Genomic DNA, 15,311 nt, shown 5'->3' with positions numbered 1-15,311 from the left:
ATATCTGCGTTATCCTCGGTTTCCGGTTTTATTTGACAGAAACACTTTACTCTTAGCAGTGTGCAACAAGTGTCACAGCAGCCGCCGAGCGAACGCACAAAATAACGTCATAACATAATTTTAAACACACTTAAATATATCTAATATGATAAACAGAGCTGCGTTACCTCAGACTCATTACACGAAAAGCAGAAGTGGTGCCAGCGACTGTGTCCCGTCCACTAATCAGCACCTTCAACATTCGGTCCTGCTGTGCTTCATCATGTGAAAACTACGTCCCAAGATTCTGAACTCAAACTTTGCATTATCAAGCTACACCTTTGTTTTGAATAGACGACCTCTAGCGGATGGAAAGGTTACATAGTGTAGCTTTAAAAGGTACATGTGTACAAGCTTGATGACTGCTGAAAATAAGTTGACAATTAAAAAGAAATGCTGAACATTAATTCACAAATAAAATATATTGTTTACATAGTTTCTGACTTTTGTTATTACTTTGAAATAATAAAAATGTGTAATAATGTAAAAATGTGTTAAACCACTTGACATTGAAACTTGTTTTTAATAAATAGACCATTGCAGTTGGTTTAAAAATAGAAAATCTAATTGTATTTGTTTTTTGTTTTTTTATGTAATGTTTATTTTAAAAGAAAAATTAAGTGTAACAGGGACATAAATTTACATTTGATATAAAGTATACAAAAAAAAAAGTAAGGATTTATTTTAAAACACCACCGCACACCACTGCTAAGACTCTATGGTTGACAAAAACCACTCTGGGTGTTTTTTCTTACCAGGTGATTTGAAACGGGCTCTCCTTGACTGTGACTAGTTAAGTATTTCTCTCATGTCTCCACACACCAGGTGAGACTCGGGTCGGGCCAACAATATCCAGACACACCCAGGCACACAGGCTAACACACTCTCACAAAATGTACTGAAGGAACACACAAAGTTAATAGAGTTCACACCCACTCGCTTCATGGCAGCAGTGAAGTTAAACCATATAGACTTCAATGCTCGTCAGTTTACTCAAGCGTAAACTCACACCCTTGAAGTAATGTTAACCATAGACCTTGTTCTAAAAAACAGTAGCTCATACCATGAACCCATTGCCTGAAAATGCACATTTTCTTTCAGGTTTTAGGACGACAGACTTTGACTACAAAGTCAGAATTTTTGACACAAAAACAAGATTTCAAAATGAAACAATAGCTATGAATGAATTCAGTGAGGAAATGATAAGCGATGCCTGTGGATGTATTTATTTATTTTTTATCAAAAGTGACATTTATATATATAAAAAAAACATTTATAATATTACAAAATATTTATTTTTCAATAAATGTTGTTCTTCAAAGAATCCTGAAAAGATATACAGTGCCTTGCGAAAGCATTCGTCCCCCTTGAAATTTGCGAACTTTTGCCACATTTCAGGCTTCAAACAATTTAAATAGTTTAATTTGTTTCAATATAATAATATTTTAATATATTAATGATCAAATAAGAGAGCCTCTGGGAGTGGAAAAGAATCTCAAAATTGATTGACACCAAACTTTTGAAAAGCAGGTGCACTTGATCAAAATCCAACATAGACACATTTTATGGTGTGAAAAATACATGTGTTGTTCAACATGTATGCATGAGTGACTTTGTAACTGATCCCTTAAAAGGGTGGTTGCATGCAATTTCACTTTTTTAACTTTAGTTAGTGTGTAATGTTGCTGCTTGAGCATAAACAGTATCTGCAAAGTTACAGCACTGAAAGTTCAATGCAAACAGAGATATTGTCTTTTATAGTTATGGCAGTTTAATCCCTACAAAAACGGCCGGTTTGGACTACAAGTTCTACAACAAGCTTCTTCCCAGGTTGCAATCATAAACCCTTGCTAGTCACTGCAGATGTGACTTCTGCCTGTAATGCTCGTAAGGGGCATGGCGTTTCCAGACAACCTGTGCTTGGCACTTCAGCCAATAAAAATACATTAAACTACATTTGGCCATATAACCAATCTAAGACCATTGCGTTTTTCGGAGGGATGGCCTTCATAGAACCAGGATGCAAATGAGCCGTTCAAAGGACAGTGGAGACAGCGGTGTGGAATAAAGGTAAAATATAAGATAAATAATACTGCGCCCCATAAACACAACCAAGCCTAGAAAAAAAACACGGAACCACCCCTTTAATAAAAACACAACAGCAACAATTCAACCACTAAAGTTGCTTTCAGATCAAACATCAAATAAAACTGGGTGCTAAAGATATAAATACATTTACATCTATTTGGTTGACATCTGACTGAAGCAATTCACAGATACACTGAGCATCTACAAGACACTGCACATCAGTCCACACAGTTCTTCTGAAACACATATAACCCCATTGTTCAGAAAGACCAGCTGATCAAGGAGCACATCTCTGAAAGTGAAAAACCACACTCCCTCAAACACTAGGTGCCACTTAGCTACAGGGGGCCAGAAACACCTGAAAGCATTTAACACACATACATATTCTCACACACTAATTGCTTTTAGCTCCGAGTGAATGAGACTGTTTGTGTGCAGTGCCGTACTGGCATTTGAGAGTTGACACTATGCAAGTCTGCTATAACTCTCAACATATCCCCTTACAATAACACATTATCCCCATCGCAGTCACACACACCTTAAAAAGCTTACACAACTAACACACAGTGCCCCTCTTTCATAATGAGGTCACAGAGAAGGATTGTACGACACTCTCTTGCACCCCACACACTGTGATTATACAGCTGAGCCAGCAAATGATGAAGAGAGCTTCAGAATTCACAACAGCTTTCAAACATTTACTCCTGTATTCTTGGGGTTAAAGATTTGGGCTGGTAATACAAAGGTTAGAGGTTTAAGCCTTGCGAAAATTGATCCAGGTTTTTACAGCAGCATTGCTCCTGTCAGTTTGGATAAATGTGTCTGTCAGCTAAAACAATTCAGTAAAGTAGTATAGAAAAAAAGACATGTAGATAAGAAACCAGATTATGGTTTCATTGGACAAATTCATGGGTTTGAAAACATGCACATACCGATAAAATGAATAGCTTAGTTTTGCTCTGTAAGTGGCTGTCATTGGTGCAGTTTCTCTGGAAATTCAGGCTGAGGGAGCTGTAAATAATTAGTGGGAAAAGACTGTTACAGTAGTGTAATGTTTTTTTAAAGAATAATCTAAGTTAATGAAGGGAATAAACCTTAACAGCCAGTTAAGGCTTTACAGAAAGTTTTTTTTTGAGGGGGTGGAGGTGGGGTCGCCACTAAGGCTACTGGACACTGAGAAATGTTAATTGGGGAAAATATTGTAATTTGAAGGGATAGTTCACCCAAAAATGAACATCCTTCCATAATTTACTAAAGGGGCAGGGTGAATAAATGATGGAAATGTTGTAACCATCTTTCCAAATTTAAATTTGTTCAGTGATTTGTTCAGACATTCTTCAAAATATATTTTTTATGTTCCACAAAATAAACTTTGGAATGACACATGGTTGAGTAAACTAAAATTACAGAATGTTTTTTTTTTTTTTTTGGGTGAACTACCACTTTAAGACATAACAGCTGTACCCAGGCAAATTCACAAGACTCCGCCAATGGTAACTGAAAACACAATCCTTTGTTAAAAAATCCGTTCCTGTTCTCTTTAATGTTATAAACACAACACAAACACCGTTATGAGTGACAGTCCATACAATGTAGAAGCGGGACAACCAGAATAGTTTCTAGAGTAGTTTCTGTCATGCACTTGCACAGGTAAAATCTTTAATAAATGAGTTGTCATTTGGCACCCAGACAAATAAAAGGACAGATCTTGAAGGAACAAAAAAACAAGGAATGAAAGCGTTAAAAGAGTCAAGTTAATAGGAAAGAAGCAGTAAATCAGAAAAAAAACAGAAAATAAGAAAGTGAGAGGAAGATATATGGAATACAATTTAATTTGTTCTGTCAGACTCACATAAAGTGGCACCTCTCCTCTGCTCAGCTCCATTACACCAGCAGCACCTGAAAGGAGAAAGAACACATGTATAATGCACAGCAAAGGAACACACACACACACACACACACACACACACACACACACACACACACACACACACAAGACACCTTAAACCAAACACATCTGTAGAAATAAGCACAGAGCAGAACAGTCCCTCACATGTGAGTGCTGCACAAGAGGCCAGTTGCAAAACCCGGAGAGAACAAACATCTATTCATAACAAAAACAAAACATGACATTTAACTGAACACTGGCACAGGGAGAGAAAGAGAACAGTGCACGAGACAAATAGGCCAAGAGAAAGAGTACTTGACATCGCTTACATGCACTGTCCATTATGGGGAGTCATAAACCATCAAACAAATATGAAAAAGAAAGACAATCACAATGATTTTATTTGGCTGACTCACTGAGTCACCTGACTTCTCTTTTAAGGCCAAATCCTCAGAGAGGGATGGGAACAAAAACCTTGCCTTTAATTGGGACATGTTCACATTGCTGTGCACACAACAGAGGGCTTAATCTTTTGATCCTCCAAATGTCAGAACACAGCGTCCATCAAAACGCAGCCCTCTCTCGGTCTAGCTCACTCTCAGCCCGAGCGCGGCTGCCATGTTCTCCCTTGCAGTCAACAGGTGGGACAGCGGAGCCTGACAGGCGATACATGTGTGAACATGCTTTAACTATTGGTGAAATTGTGCTTTTATCCATTGAGTAAGCTTTGAACATGTTAAAAATTCAACTTGAAATGGAGGTTATTTTTGAGTAAACTATCCCTTTAATTATACCTAGATCAGATGAGCATTTTGAGTGCTGCAGTGATGGGCTATAAATGAACTACAACATGGATGCACTGATATGAACATGTTGGTACTGTTACCGTTAACTATATCTGAAAGCCGATAACCAGTATATTGGTTGATAAATCTAAATCTAAATTTGTATATACTTTTTGAGAGCCACGTTAAAGGTGACCTATTAAGTCCATTTTAGAAGACGTAATTTAAGTTTCCGGTGTCCCCAGAATGTGTCTGAAGAAGTGGTGGGAAGTTCAAATCATTTTACTGACTCGGATCTTTGAATCTCAATCAGCAAAATTAACTAATCTTTTTTCAAGTAATTTCATTCATTTCATTCATTTAAGCAGAATCTAATTAAAATGTTACATGTTATATTTTTCAACACATTTAGTACTTTTGGAATAAAACAATTAACTATAAGCTAATGCAGTCATGGCCAAACTTTGAGAAAGAAATAATGATAATTAATTGCGCTTGCCTCACCTCCCGATCCAAATCAATCTTTCTTCAGTCACTTCATATTTAATCAAGTCTGTTCCCTAGAAAGATTAGTAGCTAGGCTACACCTCTGACTTCTGGTTCAAGCCGTTAGTTCTGTCATGTCTGATGTGGGCCGTGACAGCCTTATATGTAATACATGCGTCCGGAAACAGAAAAGATTCCTCTCGAGTCTTCGAGTCATTCGTTCATCAAGTCCCAGCTCCATATAGGCAAGGCTATGCAGTTACCGGAAACAAATCATTTTAGTTCAGTCTTCTCGTTCAAGTCGTTCATTCAAGTCTCCATAGGCTGAATGCAGAAACAGTACATTTCTCAAGTCTTCTCATTAAAGTCGTTCTTTGGGTCTGACCGTCTGACTCGGAGACATTCATGTGCCAAATGACTGCTTCCTAGTTCAGTGTCTCACAAGTCAACATATATACAACATTACAGTCATATTATTGACTGCATGTGGTAATATATTTATTATTATAAAATCATCAGAAGATATATGGGCAATAAACTGTTATTATGCCTGCCTATCCACTCTGACTAACCCAATGTATCCAAGATTCATAGGGGGAAAAAATCATTATAGGCCTACTAGCTAAAACAAACTGAAGAAAAAAACCAAACAAAACTATGCACTTGTTTGTGAGGAAGGTTGTGAATTAACTATTTCTATATTAATGGCTGTCAGGTCATGTGACAAAAAAAAGAGACTCGGACTCGGACCAAAAAGAACGAATCCTTTCTGTTTCGGGAACAGACTGCATGCATAGCCTTGTCTATGTGGCTATGACTTGATGAACGAATGACTCAAACCTGGACTCTAAATGCATGTTGTAAGCCATTTCTGACTACAGTCAAGAACAGGCTGTTTTCCTGCCTGTGCCTTTAAATCCAAATGAGACATTGCGTACCGCCCCTTCTCCACACAGTTCCGGTCTCAATCAAATTCTCTGCCAAATACTAACAAGATATCTGCTTAATTTGATTATTATCTAAATTGCAATCACTCTCAAGGATAGCATAGTTCTGCTTTCATCATTAAAGTTTATTATTTTAAAGCTATATTACTTTAAAATTCTAATGCAATGGTCTTCGCTATTTTTTTCAGGAGAGCCCCATCGATCGGACAAAATCAATAGGAGAGCCTCTTTTTCTGCAAAGTATCAAAAGTTACATCCAGTCATAAATAGCATTTCTGCTTATCAATCTGTCATACCTGAACATACAATATGCAATGCATTAAATACAAAAGGTAGATAGATAGTGGGTGTGCATAATATATTTTTAATTGAAACTTTTTTTAATGCTGTCAATCAAAACAATCATCCTCTAATAGCATCAGTTTCCTTAAGTCTTAATTTTTAAGAGTTCATGGAAAAGTGCTTGGTCAAGGTTGCTGTGTTTCAGACATAAGTTCTTTCTACATGACATAATTTGGTGTGAATCACAAAGGAAGGTGTATGTGGGAGACATTTAGAAACAAGATTCTTGTTTGTTGTTTTCACACAAATGCTGGCATAGTGGGTGACTTTTCATGGGGCGATGGCGTCACCTGTAACTCAATACAGCCTACAGATCCAATAACGCATACACATACAAGACAGAAACCATGAATACTGCACAATTAGACAGACACCAACATCACTGGTAAAAAGATCCCAAACGCATGTTGTATATTTGTTCAAGAACAAATGAGTAAGGAAATTATAAGCCAAGAGAAACGCAGAGATGTTTGTCCAATGGTTTCGCCTGAAGCTCATAGATTCATTGACTCTGATCAACCTTTAGTTAGAGATTGAGCCTCTGTTACAACACAATCGCAACCAGTCAGGCCTTAAACACTGCTGGTGCTGGGAATGAATATTTTCTCTGTCTAAATCACAATAGTCCAACAGGTGCACTGGTATCAAATGAAATTATACTTTATGAGGTCTTTGTGGCTTACTAGTTAGTCATATGTGTTTCTTCTTTTTATTAGGAAGAAAAATGATACTGTATTATCATTATCTCTCTCTCTCTCTCTCTCTCTCTCTCTCTCTCTCTCTCTCTCTCTCTCTCTCTCTCTCTCTCTCTCTCTCTCTCTCTCTCTCTCTCTCTCTCTCTCTCTCTCTCTCTCTCTCTCTCTCTCTCTCTCTCTCTCTCTCTCTCTCTCTCTCTCTCTCTCTCTCTCTCTCTCTCTCTCTCTCTCGGAAGGCATTAAAGGGTTTTGAAGTGTTATCAGAGTTTTTATGGTGTAATTGCCACACCCTAAGTATGATTAAAGGCAGACTACACACACACACAATAAATAAAACGCACAGACAAACTGAATGAAAAGGATGGATCAAAAGACAGTAGAAAGGCAAAACACAGTGTTAGTGTGAGAGAGAGTGTGTGAGAGTCTGTGTGTGTGTGTGAGTGTGAGTGTGTGTTTGTTTGTGTGTGTGTGTGTGTTTGACATATTAAGAAGACATTTCCCCATGTCCCCACTTACTTATAAATCCTACAGGATGAGTTTTTTGAGAAAGTAAAAATGCAGAATGTTTCCTGTGATGGGTAGGTTTTGGGGTAGGGGCAGTGTAGGGGGATAGAAAATACAGTTTGTACAGTATAAAAACCATTACGCCTATGGAATGTCCCACGTGTGTGTGTGTGTGTGTGTGTGTGTGTGTGTGTGTGTGTGTGTGTGTGTGTGTGTGTGTGTGTGTGTGTGTGTATTTCTCTTCATTTTCTCTTTTAATAGTACAGAAAAAGATTGTTTACAAAATAGAAATTAATAATTATTAAAACAAATGTTTTTATAAACCATTTCAAAAAGTTATGAGAGTTGCGAGTGTGTGTGTGTGTGTGTGTGTGTGTGTGTTGTGTGTGTGCGGTGTGTGAGAGAGGCCCTGAGTGACCTGTGTCTGCTTTAGTTTCTCTGGGTGAAATCAAGCTGACTTCAGCCAGACGCACTCAGATTCCACCTGCAGTCTACTGACACATGCCAGATGTCTTTTGTATCACTCTGTGTAACATCGAATCCATCACAATTACAACCTTCATCAGTTCAAATGGTAGCAAAAGATATTTTCGAAACTTAACTAAAGTGCTGAAAGAGTGAAATGTTCACAAAATTATTTAAAAGTTTGGTTCCCGAGTGCCAATAAATTAATCAGCGATTGGATTTTGGATCTGACTTTTCAAGTTCTGAACAGTGTATCTATCTTTAACTAAAACTCAGCAATTGTTTTTGTTAACTGAAATAAAGCTATATATGATTTTGATTTTTTTAAACTAATAATAAAAAAAGCACATAAAAAAAATACTAAAACTTTCAACTTAATACGTTTTAGGAGAATTAATGTTAGTGCTTTCACAAAATTGCAGTTTCGCATTTCTGCTTATAAATCCTTCAAAAGTTCCCAAAATCCCAAGAAGTCAAATTTACAAGTGCCACACAACCTCGAAAATTAAAGATGAAATTATGAACATTATGCCACACAAACACTGCTGACTGAGCTTAACTTGTCTTCATCAACTTGGAAAAACAGGGTAAAAGGACATTTTCTGTTATACAGCCTAAAATGTGACTAGACTAACATTACTCTTGTGGGATATTCTGTAGCTACCCTATAGGCCTATGAAGCATTCTTTTGTTGCCTCTGTTTGCTCAGTATTCAACAGAGCAAAGAAGAGAGACAAAGACTGATGAGAAGCGCACTTCAAAGTGCCTTTCATGCCAGACCCTCCTATTTCTCTTTCTCTGAACTGAAAGTGAGGGCTGGGACTCTCAGGCCATGCCATTCATGCAGGATACAACAGGGAAGGAGGAAGTCAAAATCACTCTTGATTACAAGACACAATGCCCATGTCCCCTTTTCTCTCTGCGTCCTTCAGTGTGGCTCTGATACATCCACAAGCCTCTAGACAAGTAGATTTCTATAAACATAATCATGGCTGCAACCCCAACATTGTACAATTAAGTGCTTGAAACACTTTTGATGACAGCTCTGCTTGCTACACTTCCACAATACAGGGTCACAATTTATGTTAAAGGGGGGGTGAAATGCTGTTTCATGCACACTGAGCTTTTTACACTGTTAAAGACTTGGATTCCCATCCTAAACATAGACAAAGTTTCAAAAACTAATGTTGGACGTTTGATGGAGTATTTCTGTGTCAAAAATACTCCTTCCAGTTTCTCACAAGTTTAGGAGAGTTTTTTTCGTGTATGGCTCGACTTGACGTTAATAGAGCGGAAGGTCCTTTTATGGGCCGTATGGGCTCTTGTCCCGGTAGGGTGCGAGTGCGCGTGACTAGTGCGAGAGAGGAAATGCACGCACGTAAACACTCTCTCAGGTGCAGATCCAGTCGTCCGTGATGGGTGACGTCGAGCGACTTCAACGCTTCAGCACAGCATTCTGGGAAGGCAGCGCTGCATTTGAACCGATTTTAACGCAGAAATGACGGGAAGCTTCACAACATCGCTTCAGTCGCGTGTCAAAGTGGATCTCCACGGTCACAGGACTTCACCAAATCATACCAAAGAAGTGTGTTTTTGACGGAGCGGTCCCAGCGATAAAGGTTCGGTCCTGCTTTGGAAGCAGCCGGTGAGTAAAACTGCTTCAAATGTCTATGCTGTTGGCTATCGTCGCATGAGTAAACATCAGTAAACGACAGGATCGCGCGCTTCGTCCTTCAAATGCGCTAAAGGTTAACGTTACTCCATTGTTGTTCTATGTATAACGTTACACTAGTCTGACATGCAAAACCGTTTTGCTGGCTACTGCTAAGGTTTAGTCGCATACAATAGTCCATAAACCGAATCATGTCCTCATGAACTGCGAGTAAAGACACACAAATGTTGACTGGCCACTAAATACAGTACATACCACAGAGACGGATGTCCTGCTGTTGCTGTTTCTCCTGTTCAATTTATTTCTGCCTCAGATTTGATTCTGGATCATATCTGTATTAGCTGAGATAGCCATGGGTTTCTCCACGCTTGAGGACGTCACCGCTTTGTTCGCGATCGTCATTCTTTAGCTCCGCCCACTCGATACGCCTCCAGGCGCTCAGTTTTTTCCGGAAAGACTCGGTACAGCCTATATTTCTTTTATAAATATGATAAAACTAAAGACTTTTCGGAGATATGAAGGATGCAATACTACTCTATAGGTACTCAAGATTGACATGAGATTGACTGAAACTGAGTGTTTCACCCCCCCTTTAAGTATATTTTACCTGCTATGTGGTATACTAATTAACTTTGCTGCCAAAAGGTTATAGGGCAAGAGATATTATAAGGTTTTGGTTTAGAGTTACTGCAGGGCTACAAATAAAAACGGAATATGAATATCAAATCTCACAAGATATTTTGCAGAACAAGGATTACCATCTCCCCCCCTTGATCTCCCAATAGTTTCCACTGTTAGGAGATGGCTTTTTTTTAGTACAATGCTAATAAAAACAATGGTATCCATGCTTCAAAAAAGTGTAGCTCAAACTTTCACAAACATATTTGTGTGCATTTGAAAAGATACATGAATGTCTAATTAGGGTGGATATTCAATTATTTACATGAAATTAATACAGACAAACATATCAGATCAAATTCAGATGTCTCTAAATAGGAACCCTGGCAGATCGTTGATTGTGTTTAAGCGGTCTTTAATGCCATTAAAATTCAAACTCAAATCCATAAGTGACTGATAAATCAAATGAACGTAACACGAATTGTGCTTTTGTATTTATGTAATGTGAATCTGTCTGTGTTTTACTTTTGTTATTCTTAATTTGCCTGTCTAGTAATTTTATGTGGGTGAGCCAAGCACAAATTTCCACCTTGGTGGTTAAATACAAATTTACATGACACTTCAATAACCAGAATATTTCGTGCATGTAAAGTCATTGTTGCAATTGTGCTATTGTCATTAACTGCAGTAATAGTAATACTAGCAATCACATTGTGGTATACAACGTGGCCATTAAAAAACATAACTGAAAACTTGCTCAAGCAAAAAACAGAGTGCTACCAAAGTTTCAACCTGAGGTGACAAATATATTGCACTTTTCCCCACCACGTTAAATAAATGGTATAAATAACAGAAATTACTGAGACACGTTAAATGGATGTAAACAAAGATGTTGTTATAATGACGACAACATTTTACAGTGCGCTCCAGTTCCCATAGCTGCGACTGTCAACTGACCACAAACAATGACAGCTTTCACTGGCGCTTCTTTTTTTTCCCGGCACAACTTTACACAGCAATTCCAAAACATTCACAACTTCTGTACACTTTAACGAAAGTGCGTCCGCACCTGTACAAGTCATGCGAGAACACTTACCTCACTCCATGCGAGTGTATTCTCTTCAATGTAACGCTTTCAAACTGCTTCTACAAAGTATCGTGACTGACTCAAGAACGGTACATCCGTGTGCGTGACTTGCACCTTGTACAATGCGAATGTGTTTCGAATGTATTGAATGGGCTCAGGGGTTGTGGATGTGCCACCGGTGCTCACTCTCTTCAACGCCGTGTGTGAGGATGGCCCTGCCCCCCAAAGAGCAGAGGCAGAGCACATTAGCTAATCCTACTACGGTGGAGGGGGTGGCTCATGAATATTAAGTAGGATCAAGTAAGTAATTCATTGGACCTTACGAAAAGGTAACGAAGCAAAACGTCATGAACGAATTAATATTCAAGAAATATACCTTCATCATAGTAGGACTCGTACAAATAGGAAAGTGAGAAAACTGCAACAGGACTCGCCGTGTTTAGAGACCATGTCTCAGGATTCAGGCTGGTTTCATCAAGACTTTTTAATCCAGTCTACTTTAATTTTTGCTGAAGCAAATTAATAAAATTGACAAAATTGCAAAAGCAAAAAAGTGTCACATTAAAGTAAAGAACATAAAGAGAGCGTTCTCTGATATGCCAGTTTAGGACCAAGGCAGTGATGGATAGCACCGTTGAAAGGTGGTATCCATCACTGCATTGGTCCTAAACTAGCATGAATCATATCTGACTTACGCAGATCTGTTTAAGTCAGATATGATTCATGCTAATAACAAAAATCCTCTTTGCACGCTTGTGAAACAGGATAATACAACCATCACATTTAAATCCTAAATCATCTTACAATTAGTCAGCCTGGTCGGTAGCCTACAGATAAAAAGATACGTAAGAAATGTCACTCCTAAGTCAGAGGGTTGGTTTACCCAAAGTGCCCCTGGCAATTGAACAGGAAATGGAGAGGAAGTCAATCAGTGTGCCCACCCTTCCTGTCTGTTCTTCAACATTCTGGACTGAATCCAAGGACCACATACAGAATTTTACCGAAAAACCCACCAGAGGTTAAGAGTCTGTGCTATTTAACCTACGGTACCACCTAGTGGTTGATAAGTGACAAGCTGTTATAGAAGGTTTTTTGTTTGTTTGCTTTTTCCAACTTTCACAAAAACATACAATGACATTTCATATTGAACATTATTTGGGGGATACAACAGATCTTACGTCATAGGAGGTAAACGTTAAATTCTACAAAACTTTTTTTTTCAGCATGAGAATCTTAACATATTTTAAGATCTTTACAAAAAAAAAGAAGAAGAAAAAAGAAAAGTAAACCTAAAGGAAAGTGTAATAGACATTAGGCTACTTTATCTTTATGTAGCCTACATGAAACTTCCCAAGAAGACTTATTCATTTGAATGTGCTGTCAATTACATTGGACTCAGTATTTCAGTCCAAGAAGGATCATAGCTCATCTATTTTGATGATTATAGAATGTATCAAAAAAACAGCAGAGATAAGCTATTTGCTTCCAAAAGTCTTCAGATTCAGAATATTTATAATTACAAAATAAATGTGTGAGTTTCACTTTCAAAAAGAACATTATCTTCTTTAAACTTATTACGAAAAGCATTACATGGCTAATACAAGCTGATAGAAATCAGGTCACCTTTATTTTGCTATATATATATATATATATATATATATATATATATATATATATATATATATATATATATATATATATATTTGCAGATTTTTGTTCAAAGAAGCTCCACAGTGATAAAAGGGAAATGATGCAGAGTTCAGTTGAGCTGTGTCATTGTTCAGTTGAAGTCCAGTGTTGATTCAGTTCTGTTGTAAAAGTCATAATTTTTTTAATTGTTAATTTCATCAATAATTTTATCAATAAGTCCGTTTTGTTAATTCACAAAATGAATAGGAAATATAACAGTCAGGTGGACACTGTGATGCTCTATTTTTATTTTATTTTTAAAATCGCCAGTCATGTGATTTCAGCAGTTTGGTGGTTTGACACATGATCCTAATCATGCTGTGTGTGCGTGCGTGTGTGCGCATGTGCGCATGTGCGCGCGCGCGTGTGTGTGTGTGTGTGTGTGTGTTTTCATCATTTTTATTTTATTTTAAAAATACATTTTTAAAAGCACTTTTTATGCTTTGTGAACTCCTGGTTGATTTCTCTGCCTGGTCTAACCTGAAAAATAAAAGTCAATAGCAAGTGTTATTTGGTTCTCATTCCGTTCCGTGATTTGTTCAAAGCAAACAACATATTAAAAAAATAAATTAAAAATGTAACTCTTCATACAAAATATCTGCCTATTTATTGTAGGCCACTTATTAAAACTGATTTTATAATTTCAGTAACAGAATATAACGTGAGTTTCAGCAATATGAGTTTACATCGCCACCTTCTGGGCAAAACTGCACAATGCATCCGTGGCTCTGAGTAGAACCATATGGGGACAAAAGACAGCCTTTAGCCACAAGTGTGTAACTATTACTGGGGAAATATTTTTATAAAATACTGATAAAGCAACACAGTGTCTCTGTGTGTGTGTGTGTGTGTGTGTGTGTGTGTGTGTGTGTGTGTGTGTGTGTGTGTGTGTGTGTGTGTGTGTGTGTGTGTGTGTGTGTGTGTGTGTGTGTGTGTGTGTGTGTGTGTGTGTGTGTGCCCTTGTTTATATTACACTGTGGGGACCAAATGTCCCCATAAGGATAGTAAAACCTGAGATTACATTGTGGGGGATTTTTTTGAGAAAGTAAAAATGCAGAATGTTTCCTGTGATGGGTAGGTTTAGGGGCAGGGGCAGTGTAGGGGGATAGAATGAACAGTTTGTACAGTATAAAAACCATTACGTCTCTGGAGAGCCTCCACATACATACATACATACATACATACATCCATACATCCATACATACATACAAACATACATACATACATACATACATAGATAGATAGATAGATAGATAGATAGATAGATAGATAGATAGATAGATAGATAGATAGATAGATAGACAGACAGACAGACAGACAGACAGACAGACAGACAGACAGACAGACAGACAGACAGACAGACAGACAGACAGACAGACAGACAGACAGATAGATAGATAGATAGATAGATAGATAGATAGATAGATAGATAGATAGATAGATAGATAGATAGATAGATAGATAGATAGATAGATACACCCACACAGCTCCTGTCAAAAGTTTGAGAACATTATTTAAAAAAAAAATGAAAGTCACTTGTGGCTACATTTATTTGATCAAAATACATTATAAAATAACGTTTTATATTTGAATATATTTAAAAATGTTCTTTATTCATGTGATTGTAAAGCTGTATTTTCAGCATCATTACTCCAGTCTTCAGTGTCACATGATCCTTCAGAAATCATTTTTATAATATGAATGAATGGTGATACATTTTTAGGATTATTATTATTTTAGGATTAATAAGAGTATTAATTGCTTTCTTTTTTAATCTTACTACAGATGTTTGAATGGTAGCTTGTTTCCCAAAAAAATGTTAAGCAGCATAAATGTTTTTTTTAACATTGATAATATTAAGAAATGTTTCTTGAGCATCTAATCAGCATATTAGAATGATTTTCTGAAGGGTCATGTAACACTGATAATGTATATGATGCTTTTCAGCTTTGCATCACAGAAATAATTACTGATAAAGTGTAATAGTATTATATATATATATATAT

The 15,311-nt window shown here is 37.3% G+C and overlaps 1 protein-coding gene across 5 annotated transcripts in view; it reads right to left on the bottom strand.

Annotated features, from left to right (window-relative positions):
* arhgef28a (Rho guanine nucleotide exchange factor (GEF) 28a) overlaps positions 1-11,824 on the bottom strand; it is an 87,741-nt gene extending 75,917 nt beyond the window's left edge. For all 5 annotated transcript variants that reach the window (XM_067438612.1, XM_067438615.1, XM_067438614.1 and 2 more), the window contains exons 1-2: positions 11,626-11,824; positions 3,980-4,026 (exon numbers count right to left, since the gene is read on the bottom strand). In XM_067438612.1, the coding sequence (XP_067294713.1) occupies positions 3,980-4,012 (33 nt within the window). In that variant the 5' untranslated portion in view covers positions 4,013-4,026; positions 11,626-11,824. The remainder of the gene's footprint in view (positions 1-3,979; positions 4,027-11,625) is intronic.
* Between the last annotated feature and the right edge of the window lie 3,487 nt (positions 11,825-15,311).

The sequence above is a fragment of the Pseudorasbora parva genome, chromosome 3 (assembly GCF_024679245.1).
Source record: "Pseudorasbora parva isolate DD20220531a chromosome 3, ASM2467924v1, whole genome shotgun sequence".
Lineage (NCBI taxonomy): Eukaryota > Metazoa > Chordata > Actinopteri > Cypriniformes > Gobionidae > Pseudorasbora > Pseudorasbora parva.
This window is presented reverse-complemented; position numbering and strand designations above follow the sequence as displayed.